The 25,794-nt window shown below is 38.7% G+C and overlaps 1 protein-coding gene across 2 annotated transcripts in view; it reads right to left on the minus strand.

Moving 5' to 3' along the window:
* Nucleotides 1-862: 862 nt before the first annotated feature.
* LRRFIP1 (leucine rich repeat (in FLII) interacting protein 1) overlaps nucleotides 863-25,794 on the minus strand; it is a 116,277-nt gene continuing 91,345 nt past the window's right edge. Inside the window, exons 13-25 of one of the 2 annotated variants that reach the window (XM_010577883.1) lie at nucleotides 25,753-25,785; nucleotides 24,784-24,909; nucleotides 23,353-23,424; nucleotides 21,014-21,184; nucleotides 19,972-20,064; nucleotides 19,395-19,487; nucleotides 18,118-18,210; nucleotides 17,481-17,622; nucleotides 7,217-7,263; nucleotides 6,163-6,280; nucleotides 5,640-5,719; nucleotides 4,873-4,977; nucleotides 863-3,473 (exon numbers count right to left, since the gene is read on the minus strand). In XM_010577883.1, the coding sequence (XP_010576185.1) occupies nucleotides 3,363-3,473; nucleotides 4,873-4,977; nucleotides 5,640-5,719; nucleotides 6,163-6,280; nucleotides 7,217-7,263; nucleotides 17,481-17,622; nucleotides 18,118-18,210; nucleotides 19,395-19,487; nucleotides 19,972-20,064; nucleotides 21,014-21,184; nucleotides 23,353-23,424; nucleotides 24,784-24,909; nucleotides 25,753-25,785 (1,284 nt within the window). In that variant the 3' untranslated portion in view covers nucleotides 863-3,362. Of the gene's footprint in view, nucleotides 3,474-4,872; nucleotides 4,978-5,639; nucleotides 5,720-6,162; nucleotides 6,281-7,216; nucleotides 7,264-13,130; nucleotides 15,804-17,480; nucleotides 17,623-18,117; nucleotides 18,211-19,394; nucleotides 19,488-19,971; nucleotides 20,065-21,013; nucleotides 21,185-23,352; nucleotides 23,425-24,783; nucleotides 24,910-25,752; nucleotides 25,786-25,794 lie in introns of those variants that run through there. The other variant, XM_010577882.1, reaches the window with a different exon arrangement.

Consider the following 25,794-nt stretch of genomic DNA (forward strand, 5'->3'; position numbering starts at 1 on the left):
CCTACTCCCTCCTTTAAACACATATATGTAAAGTTCTTAATAAAGTGTGCAAAAAATCACAAAACAAACCGACCCCCAAACCCATATAATCGTTTAGAGCATTTAAAGCATAGACAAGCACTAACCTCCTCAGCATATTTCACCTAAGTGATCTCTCATTAACGCCCACAATCAGTGCAAGATGAAATTTAATACTAAAATTGACACGGTTTTGCTGAACAAAGTTGCCTCCTGTGGTGAAGGATTCTTCCAGGGAAAGTTACTATGTGGGTTACCTATCTGTTCACCGTAAATACTCTTAATGAGAGAATGAATCCCATTAGCAATACCATTCAAATTTCTCCTGATAGGACACTGCCCCTGTCCTCCCTCTCCTCAAGTGCACTCTGCCATTAAAAAGGTTAATATTTGGAGGTATGTTGCACACCAGTGCCCTTAGTAGGCACACAAGCCCCTGCCTTTGTACATTTTACAGCCAGTGATGCTCATGGTTGCGTGTCTGCAGCAATATATTAAAAAGTAAAATGAGCTGTTACACCAGTATCATCCAAAAATTCTGTATTTTCCAAGAGAACTTTTACCAGTAACATCATCATGACAGACCACTCCATAAAAACTACCCAAACAAGTGACGTTTTTATTGGCAAGTTCTGCTAATGGATTTCCTTTTCCACGCTCGTATCTCCTAATAGTTTGATTGAAAAAAACAAAACAAAAATAACTATTTGGGTAACATTCCATTTGCAAACAATAAAATTATTTAACATTTAAAAATAAAACAAAGGATAACAATTTTAAATACAAATTCTAGGAAAACCCATCCTGGTTCCCCCAGGAGCTGTTCCTTGCCAGGCTGCCACCACCATGGCTCCGCTCTGAGTCAGTGGGCTGGGTGCTGAGGCGCTCTCAGTTGGAGCTCAATTAAAAGGACCGGGGCATGTGCTATTATTACCATTCAAAGCCCTGTTGTTGTACATTCTTCACAGGAAAACATAAAACAGTTTGCAGTAAACCAATCAGTACTTCTTCCCTTATTCTAAAGCTAAGTCATACTGAAAGTTAAGGGGGAAAAAACGCGGCTTCAACATTCAGCTACTTTATCACACACACAGATTTCTACTAAGAGCATATCCAGGTTGAAATACACATCTGATTTCTGTCATGAGGTTAATGCTTATGGGGTGCGAGATGCAATCTACTTTGAAATGATAAACACATCACTTCCTGATGAGCAAAGTATTATTTTTAGCCTTTTGGACCAATGCTTAGTTGCTAGGTTGTTTCTCCTGAATCTTGCCAGGAGAGACAGTTTTCACCACTATGACAAATAAAAAGATGACTGGTGGCAATCACACACCTTATCATCAGTTAGTAAGATGTTGTAGCTAGCACATTTGTTTACATTCTGAACTTAGTTCTTTTTTTAGGCCCCAGAGGCTTTGTACACCAGAAATTACACAAGTCAACCACAGAAGATTGTAAATTGGTATCCACAGCGATTTTGAGGTATTCCACAAGAAACCTGGCTCTGCACCTGAATGTTCCTCTCAAAAACCAAAAAAAAGAAAAAGAACCCAAAGCCCTAGCTGGAGTGGAAATTTCATTTAAAAGACTCCTTTCATCCCCATGTTCCACCACATTTGATCAACAAGGACATACTTATTTTCCCAGGGGCACAAAAAGAGCCTTCTTCATCCTTTTCCTGGAATATTAATTTCAGTACTTCATTCCAAAATTTCCGGGTACACTCTGAAGAGATGAAGAGCAAGGTGTTATTTTCTAGCCAAACCAGAGAAACACATTCAGACACTGTTTTTGGTTTATTTAATTTGTGAAGGTGCTCTAAGAAGATACTGGTGATCCCCCTACGTTGAAAATAGCAGCGGTTTAGACTCTAACCTCCAGTCTGCAAGGAAGAGGCTAGGAAAAGACCTGGACCGGAAAGTCTGAAGACCAAGTTAAGAAGAAATGGTCTCCCGGGTCTGGATTTGGCTTGATAGAACTGTATCTATTGAGGCAGTCAGCATCGACAGAAGGTTGCTCCTGTCGAACAGGAGATGCTGCTTCATCGGGTGAGCAGGTTCCTAAGGGACTGGTCACCTGCCTTATTCACAAGCTTTTCTGTCAGGGCTGAAGGGGAAAGGACAGCTTTATTCTTCAGGTAACTGCTGTTCTCCTTTGAGTAGTACATTCAGAATAATTTCCAATAAACCAGAGCTGTAGTGCTAGTTGTGTATAATAAATTTCCTGCAACATCTTAATTGGTTACGTTATTTTTCATGAACAGTGGAAAACCTTAATAATGACCTTAGAAGGAAATAATTCACTACTTCTGTATTTGTAGAAAAACCATAGGCAGTAATATTTTCTAAAGTGCTTCTTTACTTATCAGTTACTTTTTTAAAAATTCGACTTGTATTTTTTAGCGGCATAGTTTTCTAGTAGTTCATGGACCAGTAGATAGTTTCTGATGTAAAAAACCCATTACATATTTTGTTTAAGCAAATGACACTTGCTTTGACAAATGCACCGAAGTGAGTGATCTAAGTGCAAAACCCACCATTTCTTAAAACACGGCCTTATGCTGGTTTATTAATGCAACTTTACATCCTTTAAAAGTAGTTTACTTCAACTCCAAGAGCAGGGATTAAATAATACAAATAAAAGTTGAAAATTCAATGAAGCTATTGCCTATTTACCCTGAAATAAAATAGTCTTATGATTCCACTGGTGCAAAAATCCCTCCAAACACCTTTGTTTTATTGGCAAAGTCATTTAAGGTCACTTTTGCTTCCAAGACCGTCTTCTTCCATGGTTTCCACTGAAGGAGTTTTGCTTTGTAATGGCTCGTGGTTCCACAGTGATTTGTAAATGAAAAACCTACTATGAATAACTCTACTGTAGTCACTAAATTACAGATACTGTCATGAGAAAGTCCCAAACTTACAGTGCTTTTTTTAAAATTTTCAGCAAGACACAAAATTCCAGTCCAGTTAAAGTGTTTTCTTTGAATGCCATTTTAAATGGCAATAAGTGGCTGCTGTGCCTTCTGGATGGAGAACTTAACGCGATGCCCGATGTGCTTCTTACATGGTAGACGGACATTGTACTTCAAATATACCCAAAGAACGGCTTAGAAGGGCTCCCGCAGGCACAGCCATTTGGATCAGCTACTCCTATGTATATAGTGCAGTAGGTTTGAGTCTGCGTAGAGAGAACCACAGCTGGGTGGCACGTAGCAAATGTTAGGGTTGTCTGTTCTCAGAAGGCATGACACAAAGCATCCCGGACAGCAAGAGACAGAAGCATCTGCAACGTTGTTCTGATTCTGTCAAGTAGTAGTTTCCATCGAAAGGTGGTGTTTATTGCTGAGACAGTAAAGCACTCCGGTTGGCTTTCATCTTCTCCAAGCGTTTTACTAGATGACCATTGCTGACTTCAAGCTCTTCAGTTTTATCCAATGCTGAACGAAGCTGAAAGAAGAAAGCAGAAAAAACCCACATAATTTTCACAGTGTTTTCCCTGTCCAAAGATAAAGCAAGATTTGTAGTTACCAACACTAACTGATGATATTGCTGGAATTTCCTTACAAGATAAAGCAGTTGAAAATTCCTATTAGCAGAGTTAAAAGTAAACATTGTGTAACTGCTTTGAAGGCCACACATACGTTTTCTAAGCACGGTGCCAAGAATCCGAGGTGTTTACAGAATGTTGAACAAATGGCTCAGAGTTTGCCTCAACTTTAGAAGCACGCCTGTCTCGCTGCCTGGCTTTTATGTTTCTGGTTCCCAGAACTACAGCCACAGGTGTGACGTTGGTGCCTTAGTTTTCTATAAAGCCCACCATGGCATGGGAGTAGGGACAGGGACGTGGACCACACAGAGCAGTATCTATAGGCAGCAGAGCAAGAGGAGTATTTAGAAAAAGCAAAAGAGCCACACTGAAAAAAAACCAAACCAAAACCCAACCAACAAAAAAACCCCTCAGGAGCCAGGTGTGAAAGAAGCTGACAAACATATTTAAACTGGTTGTAGCAGCTACTTGGAGAGAACATGAAGTTTGGTAAGACAAGTAAGGTCAAAATTACAGACAGCTTGAAGATGCAGTGTTTTACAAGAGAGAAACACAGACAATCTGTGGACGGACACTCTAGAGCAAACAGGCATGAACAGATTGACAGAGCAAGAAAAACAGCTCAATAAGAATGATTCACATCCATTTAGCACTCAAGTTTAGACTCTGAAGCTTGAAAGTTTAGACTGTCATTCCCGGTAAGGTGTGGCACTGTGCTTAAATAATGAAGGGCCCAAATGAACTTTACAGCAGGATTTCCAGTGTTCTACTGCTGTAATTTCTGAGTCACATGTTCTAAAAAGACCAGTGATTTGTATTTACAAACCCAGAGTTTATAACACCCAAAGTAATGAGCCTTCAGGTACAACAAAGGACAAGGACAGCGAAGTAGAAATAGGAGTTCTTCAGCTTTATGAATCTCGAACCACATGAACATTCACAGCTGCAAAGTAGCGTTTGAGCATTTGAAGGCTGCTTCTAGATTCAAGTTGTACAAGTACAACCTGAGTTTGCTCCAGAGAACCAACTCTGGTACAAAGCAAGGCATTGCAAGTCAGTTTAGGAAGGAATGGCAAAATGACAGTGGGAGTTCATAGTTGTGACTGTTACTCCGGTGTGAGTGCTGAAAATTTGGTTAAACATTTAGAACAAATAACTAAAGCAATAAAAAAAGTAGACGTTTATTCTTTGCTCTGCCAAGAAGGATAGTTCCTCCTCTAAAATGCACCAGACAGAGAGGTCTCCCCCCATGCGGTGCAGGCTGATGGCTAGCCTGTGACAGTTTGCATTTAGAGTTACCTCTCTCTGTAGTTTGCGTTTCTCTGCTTTCAGTTCATCTTCTACTCTTTCAGCATTTTCAGCAGCACTTTTGTATCGGGCTACCTGACCTTCCAATCGTATTACCTAAGAGAATGGCAAATTTTTTAAATTAAAAGCTGTACCAAGAAGTGACTCTGAGGCTTTACTCTTCCACTAGTAGTTAAGCAGTAACCAGAGAGATGCTCACTTTCTTTAATAAAAGAAAGGCACATTCTGAGGAAAAAAAAATATACCAAGGAAGCCTGGCCATGGTAACTTACTCCAGACCTTTTATACATATCCATATTTAATATGCTTCCAGCAACAAAAAATACAGTCCATTGACTAAACTGATTTTAGCAGGAGTATTGCTGACATATTCTGGACAAGAGCAAAGAGTCAAAATTGAAGAGTCTTGTATAAAATCCATATATACTACATCATATAATAGAAGCCATTTAAAAATTGTTGATAGCTAGGCATAAGGAAGTATTCTGAAGAGTTCAGTAAGTGCTCTCAATATACCTTTGTCTTTGAATGTTTTTTCCTTCGGTAAAGATGAATAATATATTCACTCTTCCCCATACATAAATGAAAGCATTTTAGTCTTTATGACTTATGTGCAGTAGCCCTGATGCTCCAACACTCTTACTTCTTATTTTAAGGGAAAATCACAGTAATCATTATTTCATTTATCATATAATAAAATACACTTTCTCTTTGCATTCTCACCATGCCTAAATAAACAGAACAAGCCAGAAACTTACATTCTGTTCCAATGCTGTTATCTCTTGCTCAGACTTTGCTAGTTTAAATTTGAGATCACTGATCTGTCTGTTGGCATCTCCTAAAAGAATTGCAGATTTATCAGAGATGTCAGAACAAGTATCAACAGTGTCTTCTAACAAGTCTGTCATAAAATTTCCATGCTACAGGAATCTGCTTGGGGCAGCAGTAGAGTAGCACGTGATCTCTGCCAAAAAAGTGCCCAGCAGATGGGCGCTATTCCAGTCTTGCCTGATTCCCTTCTGACCGCTCTGAAAGCGGAATTAACCAAGAACTCACCCCAGCTCTCCTGGGGAACAGAAGGGAGATTTCCAATTGCAGTCTTGCTCAAACAAAGGATAATCACCCTCACCTCTGGTAGAGGTGCGTGGCTGGCTCCCAGCTTGAAGCTCCCTTACAACTGAAGGCTCATTTTTACTTAGAGCCATGTGGTTATTTTACAGATACATTTTCTCATTCACATACAGGACATAAAAGTTCTCTTAAAATCAAAATGCAGCTTACTTTGGAGGTCAATCATGTGCATATCTGTCCCATTTTCCAGAACTTCATCTTCTGACTGTGTATTTTCCATCTTGCCATTCTTCTGCTTTTCTTCCAGCTGTCCCTTTAATTTTTTAACCTGAAGGACACAAAATAATTAGTTATTAAAATCAGAAAGGGAAAATTGTGGCTCAATACTCAAATTCACTCAAGTATTAGAAAACAAATTATATTTTTTTTAAACTTAAATTCCATAAACTCTTTTGTTCAAAGTAATTTCCTAGAAATTCTTTTGGCAAATGACTCATCGTATTTGAAGTACCAGTGCTTATACATAAATTCAGGACCAAACATTAACGAGTGGAAAAAGACTGTTTTATTAGAAAAGCCATAAATGTTCTGTAGGCACATTCATGTAAAACATTCTTAAAACCCCCAAACTGCATTTGGTTGTGTGAGAAGTCTCAAGGCCAAGGATATAGTCCATAATGAAAGCACAGAGCACCCTGCAGAGAAACAGATCAGCTAGTTTTTTGAATAAGCTTTATATCTACTATGGACTATCAAGGCACCAGCAATAATTACTTTAATTGCTATTTACCCATCTACTGTAATTCCTCCAGCATTTCTCTCCAAATGGCCCATTACCCACAGACCTAGCGATTGGGAAGGCTTACTCTTGGAGATGAAATTTGCTTCTACAATTTCTGGACCATATTTGTTTTTCCCTTGGGCTTGGCCAATCCAAAGTATTCTTTTTCAGAAATAGTCCTAGAGAAGGAGTTTTAGGTGACTAAGGACACTGAACATGACTGGTTAGCAACGTGGAACAGGCACACTGGGTCGTATCTTTCTTCCCTTGTATCCTGACTTAATGCGCAGGAGAAACGTTTCAGAGGAATAAAGTGGCAAGCAATGCAGTAAGTCCTTGGCAAGAGCAACCCTCCACGCATTCTGAAAGGCAATGGTACTGCTGTTCTGTACCTTATGTTGGGGCTGTTTTGATTTTCTTAGTCTATACTACTCTTATCATAGATTTAGCAAACACACAGCATTTCAGTTTTCCTGTGATTACCTGGTCTAGTAAGGATTCTCGTTCATCAATGAGTTTTTTCAGTCTGTCTGAAAGAGAAAACTGAAAGTTCAGTGCTGAGTTGATCGAGCCGCACATTTCAGAGTGCATCTGATATAAGACCAAACCATTAAGGTTAGTGAAACTAATGATGAAGGTAGTTATGCACGTACCACAGGAAATGAGGCCACAGACAGGGCTGGGAAGGGGCTGCAGCCAGGGAAGGTTATGTCATTCTCACAGAACATGCTTGTCACGGCAGTAGCAGCACCCAGCTGCATGCAAAGAGGCTAATCTTCTATGTTAGGCTAGCATGCAAGTACTCTAGGGTCAAACACAACTGCAACACAAAATCTCACAAATCTTTACAGTTTAACATAATGAAAATACTGTAAACACCTATAATCATAGCTAAGCACATTCTCAGCACTTGAAATCTTCACTTCTTTTACTGAACAGCATGGCAATGACATTTTGTGTTATCTCAAGTATTATGACCAGAAAAACATTTGCCCATTAAATTATTTTTGTTTCAAACACAGTGGTCTGGTAAAATATTCTTTTCTCTTTAATCCTTCATAGTCAGTTCTCCTGGTCAAACGTCAAGCAGGTGATGGGCAATCCAGACCAATTGTTGTGCTACACTTGAACCTGGAAGTGCTACAGATCAGCACATAGATATATGTGACATTCATTAATAAAGTGCACACTACAGAATGAGACAACTGGAAAAAAGAACTAGAAAGTAAACAAATCACTTGGGTTTTTTCTTCTCTATTAAGGGGTACAAAATGTGAAAGCATTTTAGCAGGTACTCACAATTCTTCTTATCACTAAAATTACTTTACCTCATTAATTAACAACCTTAGTTTGTTCAGGTACACCTCAACAGAAGTACACTGGAACACAGCATTCAAATATACTTATCAGAAGAGGATATATTGACCTCAGACCTCAGGTCTTACTCCACAAGTTTGATGTGTATGTTTATTGCAGGTTTATTTAGCTTGCCTCCCTTGCCAGCAAGCAGTCACCTGGGCAGAACTCAGGGTGTTCAGAGCTCAACTCCACATCTAAGGTCTGGCCTGTTAATTAAATGGTTAAAATCCAAAGATCACTCAAGAAAAAGGTCTTTTTGTAAACTTAAGGAAAGCAATTGACAAATTACAGATAGAAGGCTGGTGGGCTTTTACCAGGTAAACACTCTTGATAGACTTCAGTATTTTTTAAAAGCTTTAAAAATAACCAGTCCTCATTTGTTGTTAAATCCTGAACAGGCCAAAGTCTTGTGGTTCCCCCTTTTTTCTTGTTAACACACACAGTAAATGCAATAGAGTCTCTATTGAATCAAATCATGGGGAAAACTGAAGTTTTCAAATTAAAGTCCCTCTATATGGCAGACATGTACAGTCCATTAGCTAGTAATAATGTGGTACGTCACTCCACTCCTGGGTATACAAGTTCCCACATACCAGCAGTCATTCTAGAGCATGGACTAAAACCTTTACTGTGGCTCCTGATCCAATACCCCAAATACAGATCTTAAAGTGACATCCCAGTTCAGCAGTTCTATGCATTCATTTTGAACTTCCTCAAGTCCTATCCTTTTTATTTTTTTAGCCATTTGTAACACACCCAACATGGTTACACCTGAGCATTGATATGGAAAAACAAAATAAACAAAAGCAAACAAACCACATTTTTGTAAACTATCAAGAGTAACAAAATTTACAAGTATAAACCCCTTCAAATTAATAAAACAATTTCACATATCTGTATGGGAAGGAAAGGAAGCTTAAGACAGACATTCTGTAAAAGATTAAAGATAGGGAAGAAAAATAAAGGTCAAAGAAGGCGGCAAGGAGAGCAAACTGTAAAAGAAAGGTCAGAGATATTCAGACTTGGAGATAGGGTTGGGAGTCACAGGTCAGCAGACATCAAGAAATGAAGTTCTAAGGATTGGAAAGAGAATGAGGACTGATGCAGAAGGAAACCTCTAGGCCACTACAAAATTAGCCCAAACTTATTGACTCTAAAGGGTCCAAATAATCCACCTTAACCTTGAAAGTAACTGAAGTCATGCAGACAGCTAAGTAACTTTCACTAACACAACCACTGCTGTGGGGTGAAATATGCCTGCTTGAAGAAAAGACACCTCCTCCAGTTTCCAGTAAGGAAGCACATCAGCTTCCCCCAACCCCTTTCTCTGTAAAATGGATGTTAGCATTTTGGGATGAACCTTCAAATCTGATCTCGCCATCAGTTCTCTCTTCCCTCATTATGGACATTGTGCACCCCACTGGGAGAGATGACATGCTGGCAGCAGGATTTACATGACCACAGAAATCAGTTTGCTAAAATTGCCATTCTTCTGCATGTACAGATGAAGGTCTTTTAAGTTTCACTTATCTTAAAACCCCACACTAACAAAGAAAACTTACTTTAGCTTTAATAGATATCTCTGCAGAGTCACCTTAATTTTGCATTTAGGAGACATTTTCCCAACAAATCAAGGATCTGAGGACCTTGAGAACACGTGAGAAGAAAAGAGCAATCTACTGAATTAGGACACAAAGTAGCTAATTAAAATTCTCATCTGTAACAGTCATTATCCTTATTTCACATAAAAAGATACTACAATGAATAATTAGAGTGTGACATTCATCTCACTTGAATTTAACTCTGGTAACACAATTCCTAGGCTATTCACGGCACCAAATCATGGCTTTCATAAGCAAAGGAACTCAACAGAGGGCTGCTGTGATGAGCTGGGCCCTGGAAAGGCCTGGGAGAGCACAGGACACGAAGCGGGGGGGTGGGGGCAGGGGGTGGTGGTTACCAGTGTCTTCTGCTATTGTACAGGCCTGTTTGTAAGTCAAATGACTATTCTCACTACCTTGGTATTGCAGTTGACTCAAGGTATTGCTAACTAGGGTGCTGCTTCAGTGGCACAGTTGACCTAACACCCCCTAATCAGCCACAGACCCTTGATGTCTCTTCCTAATTGGAGGGGAGCATGGGGTGGGAAGCAGCTGTTTTTAACCTGAATGATTTGCATGATGTGTGGCTGGGCAAGGAAATTAATCCCGATGTAAACGAAAGGGGTAAACTGTACTTGGAGGGTGGGAAGACATCCCATGAAATCACACCAGCAGCCCCAAGCAGCTATTCAGAACAGCCTACAAGAATCCAACTGTCAGATCAATAGCAGGTTGGATAATACTCTTTCTCCAGATCTGCCAATTTATTTTGGATCATGAGAAAACAACAACAAAAAATACTGAGAAACGCCTTCCTCTCTTTCTCAGAAGAGGAACACTGCTGGGCACAGGCTGTTGGGAGAGTGAGTAAGCACAGGATTCAGAAGACACCAACCAGCTTGCAATACTGATTTTGAGGGGGACAGGAGGACTGTTCTTTTCCATAATAAAGGAAATATTGACCAAGGCCTTTCACTATTACTTGCTGAACAGAGAAAAAAACCCCAACATTTCTTCAGCTACTGCTTTTGAAAGCATTTCAGGCTAGCTCTGAACTTGCAGTAACACACAAACCTGGGCTACAGGCTACATGTACTCACCAGGTATTGAACAGAAAACGCAGTGAGCATTTGGAGCTATGGAACTATTCTGAAAGACAGAAGTCATACCCTGAGCGTGGTGCTCACTGCAGCACACATCAGCAGACTGTCCCTGCTTAAAACAAAATGGGTAACATAATAGCACCAAATATAAATCTTGATTTTAATTCACGTCATGATTTTTTGGTTTCATGTTAGACCATGAAAAGACTGACTTTGATATTTTGCTGTCTTTGAAAGTCAAAACCAGCAAAGAAAGGGACAAGCTAGATCTTTTCTTGGATCTGTTAGATATTGCAGCGAAAATGCCAGAAACTGTTTTCAATTGTATAATTTTACAAAAGATGTATTTTGTAGGCAATTCCTCCTGAGACACTGCCTCCTCTCCCTCTCTAATGGCACAGATTTCACTCAATGCTAGCTGGCATATAATATTTAAATTTAAGTTTTGAATATAACATCTAGCAGTGCCCTTTATCTTCAAGATGATTTATCTGGGAGACCTCCTCCTCTTCCTCAGTGTGCATACAGTCAAGCAAAAAACAAAGAGGTAAATAATACCATGACCACCTTCTCCACGGTACTTGCCCAATTCCAGAAGTCAGGGACCAGCTGCCGACAGAGGTACCAAGCAGCTCAAGGATGAATTTCTAGTACAGCAGCTATTCTGCATTGCCTGTTCATGCTCTTGCTCCTACCCTAGTTTCACTGAGAAGTTGGCCAGTTACTGTGGGATAAAAGCTGGTACATGGACAGTTAAGACCAGAGTTGTTTCTCCTTCCGTGACTTGGCTTTAAAAAGAACCTCTCTTAGAGATGCCTTGTTTTCTGAAGTGGAAAAACTAGTTAAAATCAGCTCACCATTAATTCCCTCAACCACCCAGAAGCATTTCTACTAGAAAAAAACTCATATGAAAAATACAGGAAATGCTGGCATGTGCCTAATTTGACTCAGAGTTACTTATAGATCCATCCACAAGTATAGGTGAAGCCTGGTAAGCAAGGTTAATTACATATTTAAGTGTATTTAAAAACTCAATATGAATACATTTAAAATACTTTTAACATTAAACCATGTATTACTGTTGCGAGTATAGCAGAGCCAAACCTTTAAATAAACGCTGTGACATAGTAACAAGAGATGCTTTTAAGATCTATGACTTTTTAGATTAGCATTTAGTGTAAACCCTTAAGAACAAATGCTAATACTTACAGGAAGCATACTGGAACTGTTGTAAGTTGGAGAGAAGCCATATGAAAAGTTACAGGTTTATAGTCCTGTTATAGGTTTACAGTTAAGGGTGCCATCATACATGAAAGGTCCTCAAACACCAAGGCTGCCCATTCCTAAGAAGGCAGCTCTTCTAGCTATGTAGCACAACACAATAAATTTAACAAAGCTGCGAAAGGTGTTTTTGAAATTATATAATTTAAATAAATATTTATTATGCAGGTTTATAAACAGTGCTCTGGACAGGCAATTTAAAGTATAAAATATGTTTATTTCAATTATATACAGCTCAGTACATTTTGACATACATCTTGAAATTTTGCAGGCTGTACTCCATCAACTTTGTAACATGAACACAAACACAGCCTTCCATAGCCCCCCCCAAACTCCTCAATTTGCATTCCCTTGGGACGTTCATCGCTTAAAACAACTTTAAATGAAAATTTTTAAGTATGCAAAACACGCTCTTCCTCCCAAGCACTAGCAAAGACGCAAGAAGAAATATACCAATGGAGTCAAAGTGTTTAATCTATGCCAGCAATTCAAAGCAATCCAGCTTTTCAAAAAGGCACAGGGGCTAGTATACAGAACAACAATCGTCTTTGCCCTGATAGCCAACAAGAATTAAGATATGCAAAATTATCTTCCTTCCAGAAAGGAAGAGGTTAGGAATTTTTCAGAGATAAAAACATTCTTTCAGAATTTGCAAAAAAATATAATGCAGTAAGGAAATGCAATTTTAAACAAAAATCTTCTTGGAAAAATAGATACTTTATATATTCATAGCTAGACAGTATTTGATAGCAAACCTAAGCACACATTACAGTGTGTATTGACACTTTCTTCGGAAAAAATAAAAAACCCATGTGAGACATGGTGTAAAAGGCCTATTGTGGTGCAAAGTGCCTAGATGAAGTAAACATGTATATATTTATTCCTTTCAGCAAACTAAGACCTCTATGTTGCACTTTCTTCAAACTGTATATTGTTCTTCCAAAGTGTTTAGACTAAGCAGATTCACAGTGATCTAACTATATTTTGGAATAGGACCATATCAGAAATACACACAAAGTGGAATGACAGTATCTTTTTTTCCATAGTAAAAAAAAAAAAAAAAAAAGTTCCTAGGCTTTAATCATTCAAAAAGAAGTTTCAACATCAGATCAGTGTTGCTGATATACTGAGTTCCTTCATGAAGTGTTAATGTACTTGCTGTAGATCTAATGTGTGTAGGTACACATAAGTATGCGCATAAGCTCACAAAGGTCCAATGCACATAAGTACATTCAAGACATCTATCATCTAGGCTAGGAAAAAAAGGATTTCCTGTAGAAATTCCTCAGTAGCAGTTATTCACACTAAAAGTACTTTAATTGCAAGATAGTCTGAATAGTTGATTTGTGAAGCTCGCTCTTTTGGTGATAAACTTTTAACCTGAGACACAGCAAAATCAAACCCATGCACAATTTCCTGTGGCTAGGTACGTCAGTGAGTAACTTAATACTTGCATCATTACCAGTTACATAACATTGTATTATGATGAGAGTTACCTATAAAGAAAAAACCTTTTAAAAGAATTCCTAAGGTCTGATGTATTGTGCAAAGTGCATGTTTCTGTACTGGGACTGATCAAATGGCATGTAACTCATGTAGCCTTGAGATTTTGAACTTATGATATTATACAGTCATCTCTGGGTTTACCCTTACCCCTTCTGCCACTCTGCAAATCCTCCTTGCTTTCATCCCTGTTATTGCCAGCACTTTCCAAATCCTGTTCCAAAACATTTTCATCTGCTATTTTTTCCACTTTGTTAGAATCTGATGATTTGATTTCATCTTCTATCACATCAGTCTTCTCATCAGTTTTCCATGATGCTTCCCCTTGCAAGCACCCTGTTTCTTCGGGCTCATCTCCTTTTTTATGCTGCAAGCTGTCATCTTCAGTCAAGGCATCTTTGGTTTCTATTTTGTCTGTTCTTTCTCCAGCTTCACCTGTTTGGGCAGTTTTTCCAACAGCACCATTTGCTCCACCACCCTCTTCTTTCTGTGTATCAGCTTTCTCTCCATCACATTTTTCATCAGTTTCCAGTATCTGTTTTGACTCTTCATCAAAATCAAATGCATCACCATCATCTTCCAGTCTTTCCTCTACTTGAGCCTCCAATTTAACTTGTTCGCTAACATCTTCATCCTGCTCAGCTTTCTGTGCCAGGGAATTATCTGCACTTTCCTCAGAAGCAAATCCACCACCATGGTGGTCCACAAGCTCTAACTCTTGCTCATTTTCTTTCAGTGCTTCTTTATCAACTTTGTTTTCAGTAGTTACACTAACATCCACAGTTGACTCCTCTTTAGATTCACCTTCCTCTTGTTTAACTACATTCTGCACTTCACCTTCTAAAGGAATATTTTTCTCTCCCACTGTATCACCCATTGTTTCTTCACTACAATGAATTGTTTGAACTTCTGCCCTTGGTTTTAAATCTTCTACCCATTCTGTCCTACTTTCCTTTCCATTCCCAGACTCATCCCCTGTTTCCAATTCTGACTCCTTAATTTCATCATCTAAAAGACTTGGGTCTAAACTGGTTTCCTGAGTCGTTACCTCTTTCACAACGTCTGTGCCTGGCTCTGCCTGATGCAGCACGCTTCCTTTTACCTCAGTAATACCGCCTACAGCCTCCACAGATGCCTTATCTTGCTCACCTGTTTCTGCAGAATCTGAACACATTTCCAGCTCTTCTATTAGTCCTTCCTGCTGTCCGTCCTCCTCAGCCGTAGCATTTTCAAGGTCAGTTTTATCTAGCTTATTTTGTTCCTCTGATGATGCTGAAGGACTGTCCTCTGAAGAAAATGGTTGGATGCATGCCTGATCTCCTCCACCTTCATTTTCACTTTTATCTGCTGGGACACTGCTTTCACATGACTCCTTCCCCTTCAAATCCACAGATTCCGTTTCCCCCATCTGACCCTGAACTGCATTCCCAGCCTCATTTTCTTCTTTACCTCTATCACCTCCCGTTTCATCAATTCTTCTCTCAAGGCAGTCTTTGCTTTCAAAAAATTTTTCCTGAAAGACATGTGTGACCTTGTTTTCAGCACTTTCTTCTGAGTGCTGGAGTCCCTTGGTGTGACTCTCCAAGTTTACCTCTTCATTAAGTGAGCCTGCTACTGGAACCTCTGGTAGCCCTGCCTGGTTAGAAACCAACTCACAGCTCTCACTCGTAATGGTGGCTTCCTGATCTATTTCATTACCATTCAGGGCATGGCTAGTTTTAAGATCCTCTCGTTCTTCCCATTTGAGTGCAGCTTTTTCCAGTTCAAGCTCTGTACCTAAGTCACTAGGCATTTCCTGAGGAGTCTCAAAAATCTGATGGCCTTGCAGAAAGCCCACCTCCAAGTTCTGATTTGTCCTGGCATTTAAGTCATGGTGTTCAGCCTCCATACTAGCAGGCTGTTGGACTGCTGTGCCTGCAGACTCTGTCACCTTTCTCAAATCATCTGTGTCACCATCATCATTTGAAGAAGTGCTCCCTGATACATGTTCTGTAAGGCTTTGAATCTGTTCTGTAAACCTACTATCTGGTAACATCACTGTTGACAGGGCATTACGTTCTTCAACCATTTTTTCTGCCTTTGCATTTTCATCAGCATGCAATGTCTGTACTTCCTGCTCCTCAGACTCCTCTTTGTGTTCCTCACGCTCAGTATTCTGCAAGATTTCTCTTTTCCCCATATCCTTCAAAATCTCATTTTTCATGTCCACTTCATTGGCTTTGCCTAAAAGACCATTGAGAAAGTTGAAGGGACCACACTATAGCACCTACCTCCCCACTTAAAACCCAGAAGAGAATGAATCAAAGAACAGGTTAATAAAAGATCAGCTTTTGCCAATTACGTGAGGCAAAGCAGCAATTGAATTAGTAAGGGTTTGGGGTTTTTGATCAGTGAAATTCACCACCACCCTCTCAAAGCAAGAAGTCTCTGGTGCTGGCTTGTGTTTTATTAAAGTAAAAGATTTATGCTCTTGGCTGTGTGAATTACAGCTTTTGTAGATGAGAACAACTGTTTCAAGCAGTGCGATTTAATGGAAATACTTGCAGATGTAACACTAACAGTAAAGATCATTTTTTCCTTGGCAATATTCTCTACAACTTTAACCCTAACACCACTCTATGCATGCAAGAGTGTGTGTCTGATGCCATTATAATGAAGTAATCAAGGATTATTCAGTAATATTTTACCCCTAAGTATCATAAACAGGCATCATCAGTGTATATGACAGATGTAAAATCTGATTGGCAAGCAAATGGTTCAGTTGTTTAACATTACCAACACAGATCAAAGCTCAGGTACTTAGTGCCCCTTACAGCCACTTCATCCACCCAAAGGGATGGAGACTTCTGTGGTTTGGGTTTTTTTTGTAACAGTTTTTCTTCAACTTGTATTTGGAAGCAACAGGTATTAGAACAACAGTGTTTGTGGTTTCAGCAGTTAGCTTTTGCTTCTATGTTGTACCTAATTAAAAACAAACAAAAAAACCCCAAACAAAAAACCCCAAACCCAGAATAAGGAGAGGCAGAAATTACACTTAAAAATACACCCTTACCTTGTTTTTCATGTTCCAGATTGTTTCCACACAAAAACTCAGTGAGGAAAAAGCAGCCAAGAGCTAAAAGCAAGATAACTTGCACTTGCAACAGTTGGCTGCCTGTTGCTATTCATTAGTATGTTCATTTAGAACAAAAACAGGAGGGGAAAAAAAATAAATCTATTATCTCCTTTCCTTCCACTAGTATCAAAGTTCTCTGAGTGGCTGTTCATCACAAGTGCCTAAGAACAATGTTTTTGCCAACCAGATTTCTCAATCCTAACACTACCCACCTCAGAGTCATATTCTTTGACTTTAACAGTGTTAATCCTATTATAACAAGTAAAAATGTCAAAGTGTTAATATTAAACTGCTCAATATTACTAGATACCAAGAACAATGAATTCATTAGTGTGTTTTAACAGTGCCCAGCACTGTTTTCAGCAGGTGCTTACAGTTCTCAGGTATATAAATGAACCAACATACGAGGAAACTAAAATGCTTTTTTTCTGATTCTTTAGGATATGTGCTGAAAAATATTGAACAACAGTAGGATTATTCTGGGACAATTTTCAAATTCAGGGTTTAAATAGTAATCTGAATGATTGCTACTTATCTGTAATGTAATATTTGTATTCTCATCCTTTGTTGCCTTGAATGGGAAATGAAGTCTGCCTTTGCAGGAAACTGCACAACATACTTGAAGTGATAATAAATATTAAGCAGAAAAATGCATAGGAAGTGATTTGACAAGTAGCATGCTGCGTGATGTGTTAATTGTCCCACTAACAAAGGCCCAAACTCCAAGCAAAGACGAATGAAGGGACAGACAGAAAGAAAGATGTGCAAGGATATACAGCACTTACCTAGCGTCCCATCCCCTCCTGCCTTTAACGCCAGAGTTGTGCCTGGAACAGTTTTGGAAGAATCCAAGTGTCCTTCATTATCAAGAACGTCTGATGTCTCCCCATTGGTGGCTATGTCAGAGTCTGGGATTATGCCATGTTTCTGTGGGGAAACAAAAGCAATGCTTTAGAGCCCGCTGCTCAGAAAAGGGAAGATTGCTCAAGCGTTCTTGTCCTTGATATTCTCAATAAACAATTGCTTCAATCGTTCCATTAACATGTCTGGAAGTCAGAAAAGAGCACAGAATATTACAGTTCTCAGTTTAGCCATTATGATAGAAAGCATGTGATCCCAGCTCTTTTTGTTTGGTTTTTTTTGTTGTTGTTGTTTTTTTTAAAAACATAAATCTGCTGCGTAAAATATTCCTCAGAGAAGCATCTCCTACAAAAGCAACTACTTAATACTACAGTCTATACTAAGAGCTTACAGTCAATATTAGGGGGAAGGACTTTATGTAGAAAATTCCTGAAATGGCAACTTTCAGGCAACATGAAAATAGAGTTCTTGCTACTGAGCTAGATTCAAATTTTCTGTAAAAATGTACAGGAGGAAAAAGTCAGGAGTCGAATATAAGTGTCTTTTATTCCTCTTGCATACCTTCAGTTGCTCCTTCAGCACAACCACTTCATCTCTAAGGTCATCCCGCTCACTCCTTATGGAATCAAAGAAATCTTTCTGCCTCTCTAATGCCTGAGTTCCCAACACAGACAGAGGGCGAGAAGATGTGAAGAAAGGAAGGGAGACAAGTAAAGAACATGAAAAGCAAGTGTAAACAAGAATGAGGAGATTTAACATATTCAGAGATTGATGAAAGTGGCATGTATGAAAAAGGTAAAGTTTACAGATTAAAGGACCAAGTTTACATACACACAGATAAACTTCAAATCCAAGAAATGCAAAGCTTATTCAATAATAATTCCTCCTAAATTCCTACTAAAGACATTCAGAGCCCAATCCTTCATTAGGGATACTTCAAATGAAGAGCCACTTTTTGTTTTTATGCTAGACAAGTTAATTCATATTTGTATTACTTCAACATGCACATTGAAGATACAGTGCCATTCCCGTGTGTTAACAGAAGGGCATGAAAGCAGGCCCAGCAGATTTTAATAGTCTTTTTATCCAGCGGGTTACTGTCATGGGTGCAGTACATTTCAATATATTTAAAAGCTGCCATTAAGTCATCTTAGACTAGGATTTACCATATGCAAATGGATATTTTGCTACTGAACCCCCCCAATATTTCTACATAAGTACAAACAGAACAGTAACAAAAATTAGTCAATTTTGAGTTTCAAGTTGCTACAAATTACTGGACATCGCAAGCACGGGCAAGTTACCAGATTTTTCTCTTCCTATATTCAGAAAGTCTTTCAGTGGTCATTGTTAGAAAAGAAAGCCATGCTTTTCTTTAAGAGTGGGTCTCCATTTGGCTTTGATAAAGGGTGGTGGGAAGGGATGAGAAGCAAGGGAGACTTTCATCCCAATAGCCCATAAATAGCTCTGCTACTTCTTTATCACGCTCCAGTTTCTGCTCAGTCCGCAGATTGAATCTGAATAAGCGAAAATTCAGTGCTGATGGAATTGCGTTATAAATAGAACTTCCTTTCTCAATATGGCAAATACAAATAGTGCACCACAGCAAATAAACTACTCTAGGTTTTGAAATCAGACCAGCTGCTAAATTTTTCTTGGATTCTATGATACTGGCCAAAGACAAAATTTGCTATTTGCTAGTTCACTGGTAATACAGAACAACAGCCACACCAAGCAAAGTCACTAGGGAGGATTTTATTCATGAGGTTTTGCGAAAGCAGATCAGCTGGAGAACGACAGTGCCACTCTGAACACATTTCAGGAGTTGACAGTCCTACCCCTATTTTTTTGTCTTTCCATTCTATTGTCTCCTGAAGATCAGAAATTTCCCTGACATAGCTCTGCTGTTTCTGTTGCAGCTGCTGGATTTCCTGAGAGACGGGAGCAAAACAAGAAGACAGAAAGCAGGTAACAGGTTAACAATGAAGGTTAAGATTGCAGTGATGCCAAAGAATGAAAAAAGTCAGGTACTAAAGTAAAAGAGTATCTACATGCACAGTTTCTGACGCTGCAACTAAACCTACACTCCTGAAGACAATCTTACTATCCATGTGATGACTTGCAACAAAGTTCAACAGTTCCATCAGTTTCCTCTTCATCTCCACAAATAGCTGTCCAAAACACAGCTTATTTCATATTACAGACAAGGCAAAAAAGTCATCCAACTTAAGATAATACTTATGAAAGTACCATTGCTATTAGTCAGCTCTGAACCCGTTTGGCCTGAAACACTAGTATGTCTTCAGGTGAGAAACTTGAGTAGGGGATAAAATTCTCCATGCCTCACGTTCTACACTCCTACTGCTAACTGGGAACATACCAATCAAAAAAGCCATTAAAAAACTAGTTACTTACTGCAAGCATTTCTTCTCTTTGCTTCAAAGCCTCTTTGATTTCCATGAACTGAAACTGCAATATGTTATGAGCATGCTTCTCCCTCTCAAATTCCTATGAATAATGAAATATTAATTACATTTTTATTGATCAAAAATAGCACCCCATGAAAAAAAGAAAAAAATAAGCCCAACCACAAAAAAAAATGCTTACTGCAATTAAATTCTTCCTCTAATCATAATCCCACAAGAGTATAATTTTGATCTTATTTGTCCTTTTTCCAATAAACTATTATTCCATCAAATATAGAAGCGACAGGCATAATTTAGCCAGTTTTGCAAGTTGAGCAGCACGCCGACAGTGAATAGCTTTTACACTCAAGTCCTACACACTTCACAGATGAATGGATGGGAATTTAACCCACTCTTTCCACATAGCCATGTACTAAAAGTTAGCTAGACATTGCAGACTTTAAAAAAACCAAACCTTATCTTTCAGGAACTATGTGTTTTGAAGTGCACTATAGTCAAATGCCCCAAGCTAAAGTGCGTTCTGAAAAGCTAACACAAGCCACAGCTTTATTATTTAACACCAAGCTACTAGCTGTCAGATGCTGAATTCATGCAAAACTTAATTCAACTCTCAACCAAGTGGCTGCCTTAACTATATAAACTGGACAACTCTCCCATGGGACTTCTGAAGAGAGCTTTGTGTGTAAAAATACTTAAGAAGAAAAAAATAAGGAATCTTCCAGAAGTCACTATGAACAAAACCTTTGAATTTAAAGATGGAATATAAAAGGACATGTGATAATATCAGTGTGGCCTTACCATATAAAACATTTCTTTACTTCAGAAATGGTTTATAAGACAGAAACTTAGGGAAAATTTCCATTTGTATGATCACAAGCACATAATGTGCTGCTATTCCACTTGCTTTAATAGTAACTAAAACAATAACATATTTAAATCCTTGAATAATAATTTGGTTGCCTCCTCCCAAAGGTGTCTGGCCCTCAAAAAATCTTTCCCTATTAAATAACATGCCATAGCTATATACATACTTTACTTTTTTCTTCATATTGCCGCCTGGATTCTGCCAGCTGTTCTTCTAATTCTAAGAGCGCATCCTTCAGGGTATCTACTTGGTACATGAAATTTGTTTTTTCATTGTCTAGTTGAGCATTTGACACCATAGCCTTTTTGTATTTCTCTTCGACTTCGGCTAGAGAGTCCTGTAAAGAATAAGCAACCAGTCAGAGTCAGTTATAAAGGACACTTTGCCAACCAAGACCTTCAATGAGAAAATTAAATACTAAACCACAAGCATGCTAATTACTCCTATGGAAACCAGTGCTAATCACGTGCTAGAGAGGCTTACCAACTGTCCCAAGGTGAGGACAACCCTCCCCTGTGTTCCCACCAGACTTCTGTTTACCAGCAAGGAACCTTACCTCAGGACGGATAAAATGTTTCCTGTTCTCTGCTGCTTCAGCTTCTGCCTTCTCAGAGTTTTCTTCCTTCTCCCTCCTCCCCCTGCCCTTGCACGTTGGCAGCTCAAAGCAGCTGCTGAAGATGACAAGTTGGAATTTTTTTTTAAAGGTAAACTGGCCTTGATTGAAGATCATTTTAGATGATCTCAGGCCTTAAATTAAGGCAGTTTGACAGCCACTTCACACAGATTTCAGAGATCCTTGCAGTGTGGGAACCGCTAAATATACTGACTCAGGAATTGGAATTTGCCTTGAAAAAGCTGCAGCTTTTGTGACCTGATGCATCATTTTTCATTAGGTTATCACATCTCTTCTTTGCAAATTTACTCCGTAAGATACAATTCCCAGGGTCTCAAAACCCCCCCATCAACTTGACCTCAATATAAGATACTGAGGTATTTATAACAACACATGATGGCAAAATAAAGATCAGGATTATTTTCCGTGTTGTGCAGTCAAACTTTGCAGTATTTGATTTTAATAGAGAAACAAAATACTTACATAAACAAAACAGTGCAAATATGCAAACAAGGAAGACACTCTTGTAAATATTTTAGTTTACAGATCAAGCAATTTCTCCCAGAACTTAATTCTAATAATTACATCTAAGGCACAGGTGAGTTTCATATACTTCCCTTCTCATTCAGTCAATGGAACTGGGGATGACAGTGGTGAGATGATGACAAAATTAACTTCGAACCTGTTCAGTTTACATTTCTATTGACAAATAAGACAATTTGTCTTTAAGGACATGAATTTATACAGTTCCAAACACAAACTGCGTTTGGTGCACTTTCCAGCCCAAGGATGAGAAATACCAAGCGAAGGAAAGCCACCAGGATTTGGAAACTATGGTAGGATCAAACCTCAGAAATTAGCCGGAAAGGAAGTATATGCAAGTAAGAAGTTAAGGTAGTTGCTGCACCACTCCTTTAGCATGCTACGTTTTGTCTTCTTAGCATTAAGCGATGTGGCTTAGGTACAAATCACCACAAAAGGCAGTCTAAGGGACACGAATTGAAAAATGGCCTACATTTTTTATGCAGTGTGATTATTTTGCTACACCTGCTACACAGTGATCAGGGAAAAAAACCCAGATTTTACAGAAAAAGGGCCAAACTACTCTTTTTCCATTGACAACTCAAGATGGCAGCATCTTCACCTGTCACAGCACTGAGCCGATGACACAGTCAGCAATTAATGCTAATATATGTTGCATTCATTATATGCCTGGATGTCTACATACATATTTGCAAGACTGCCTTTTCCAAAAAATGCAGCTGATGTTGCTGTTCACTCATGAGGTGGTGGTACACAGATGCACAAGTTAGCTGTTGCATCAGAATCTGTTTATGGCCAACCGGTGTGAGCATTCACGTAACAAGCTTTGTTACACAGAGTTTTATTACAAGAATCGTTTAAGGGTGTCTTCCGTGATCTAAATATGAAACCAAAATGATAGTCACCACCTCGCATGCACAACTTTCCAAAGGCACGCTGGACCTTATCAAAACAAAAACCTACAAGCTTTTAAACTCTAATTTTTCATAGCACTGCAGGACATGAGGTCTAGTTCATCTTCCAACATTGGCAGATTTCCTACATTAGGAAACTATAAAAAAAAAACCTAATAATTTTAATTTGCTAGCAAAATTACTACCTTCTCAAAACAGCAAAGACAACATGCAATAGTAATCAGCAGCCTTTCAGTTAACATTTGGAAGCATTTCTCACCACAATCAGCTGAGGTCAGAACAGATACTTTTCCAGTTAATGAAATGCTTTTCACACAATTTACAAACCCCTCCCAGAAGAAAAGCATGCAAGGTCAGTTCAAGGTCTCACAGTGGCATCTCTGAATGTTTAGCTAGTGTTAATGATCACACTCCCAGTCTGCAGCAAACCAGTACCTTCATTTCTTTCAGTCCCTGCATGTATTTGCCTTCTACATCCTGAATCTGGTCCTTTAACTCATAGATATCCTGAGAGAAACAGTGAGAAAGGTGAACGATGCCACTGAACTAATGGACAGAAGCACAGCTGGTGGGGAAAAGCAGGTAGTCAAAATTCTCATTTAAATATTTCTACCACACAGGTTAAGGGGTCTGATCCTAAACTGAAGCCTTGCCAGACAATGAAATTTCTTGGTTAGAAGTTTATGCTAATTCTGTTCTGCTTGACTGGAAAAAATGAAATCTTCAGCATTAAGGACAAGACACAGACCCAGCTTCAAAGCCTCCAAGTTATATACCCCAGCCACACAGCCCTCCTCTACGCCTTTCATTGATTATCACCCTCTTTTAGGAATGCAGGTATTAAGGGTAATGGCTGCCAAAGCAAGCCTGAAATACAGGCTGTACAAGAGACGTAGGAAAGACTACATGAAAACCATCCGTCACACAAAATTTAAGTCCTATTTCACAGTCTCAATCCTCTTTTGTCCTCGGTCACCAGCAAATGGCTATCTTTCAGCTGTTTTACAGTGCTGAAACTGGGACAGACCTGCTTGTATCCAAGGTCCTAATACAAATTCCAGCCATTTTAACTGGCTGTAATTCCGGAAGAGTTGTAAGTCATATGCATGAAAATTAACAGAATTCAGATTCCCCATTTTAAAATAGTCTTTAGAATGCAGCATTAAAAAACAGATTACAAAAAACAAGTTCGCTATGGACTACCCAGACTAGCACTCAATGATACGAACACTGGATTGCATAGCTATTTGCTATTCAAATGTGTCTAACTCCATGGAATCAGAAATTAGATTACAAAATACAGCCCCCTCCCCAAATTAGCATCCAGTAAGTGCAGTGCTTCTTGCATTATTTCAGTCCTCCTATCAGTGTTCTATATTGAGTCCATTTCCTATTTCATTAGGTTAGGATGAGATGTGTCTAATATGATCAGTCTGTTCTGCTATCATATGCCGTAGGACTTTACCCAAATTTTGCTGCAATACACACTAGTTTCCCAGCAGCATCTCTCTAATAAAGGATTTTTCATTTACAGCACACAATTCATTTTGCCCAGAACTGCCAAAAGGGGGAGACAAGATATTTTCTTTTTTTGGAAGGAAGTCTAAAGTGTATTTAATAATATCCTTTAGATAATATTAGTCTACATAATAACAATGCTGGGGACAGTCCTAGTTAGTATTAGCCTGTCAGTCCCAATTCTTACTGCCAATTTCTATAGTCAGTAAGGGGAACATCAGCACTACTTTCAAGTAATCTCGTAGTTCATTGATTCATCAGATGCAAGGCATAAAAACATTCTGATCAAGAGCCATAGTTAAGAGACAAGATTCCTAACAATTTATGCTGGTTTTAAGTATTTCTTACCTTTATTTCTCTAATAGATGCCTCTGTATCAGCTGAGATAGATGTATCCCCACTGCCTCTTCGTGAAGAAGTCCCACCCAGAGAAGCTAAGGTAGCTGCTGATAAACTTGAAACAGTACGTGCTCCCTACAATCACACACAGTTAAAAATGGTTATAATTTTTTTTCTATATAGGCTGTGGGTTTTTAATTTGGATTTTTTGGGGGATAGGGTTTTCTTTGTTTATTTTTGTTGTTGCTTTTTGGTTTTTGGCTTTTTTCTTTCAAATACACACATTACACCAACCCTGACACTTAAATTATGCAAATTTTCTTAAAATGTAACTTTCAAAGAAGAGGAATCAAAAGATCAAGATTTAACAAGGGAAACTAATGAGAAAAGGCTGATCAGATGTATTTAAACACTACTGATACAGGAGTTTGCATGGCACAGCTTCTAACTATTAAGTCTAAGTTAGACAAAGTCTTTAGGGGCTAGTATCAACTTGCCAGATATTTTCAAAACTTGTAATAATACATTTTGTGGATGCTTTTGACTACCCCTCAAGCTCCTCTCCTTGCATGGATATTTATCTATGCTGTAGCAGTAGCCACATTAACTGTTTTACTGTACTGAGGGTTCTGCATTAAGCCAATTTCTCACCACTGCAGTATCCGCCACTTTTTAATTATTTATTTATTTATACGTAATACCATAATTAAAATTTAATAAACAAAACCAATATTCATGTGGCTTAGCCTAAAGCAATTTCAGCCAACTGCTGGTGCAGGTCTACTTAACCTGTGAATAACTACAGAAGTTTGAAAGTTTGTCTTAAAAAACGTAGTAGTAGAAGGCTCTAATAATTCAAAATTTTGCCCCACAGTGGATTTTCTAGAAGATTTCTGTACACTTACTGCAAGTTCCACCTACCAAAAAAAACCATGAAGAAAGCAGTATTGGCAGAATAATTCAGAAGATCCTTCTTACCTTCTCAAAGTCTTTTTCTGGCCTTTCCTCAATCTGTAAAAC

This window comes from Haliaeetus leucocephalus, unplaced genomic scaffold (genome assembly GCF_000737465.1).
Source record: "Haliaeetus leucocephalus isolate CR32 unplaced genomic scaffold, Haliaeetus_leucocephalus-4.0 Scaffold587, whole genome shotgun sequence".
Lineage (NCBI taxonomy): Eukaryota > Metazoa > Chordata > Aves > Accipitriformes > Accipitridae > Haliaeetus > Haliaeetus leucocephalus.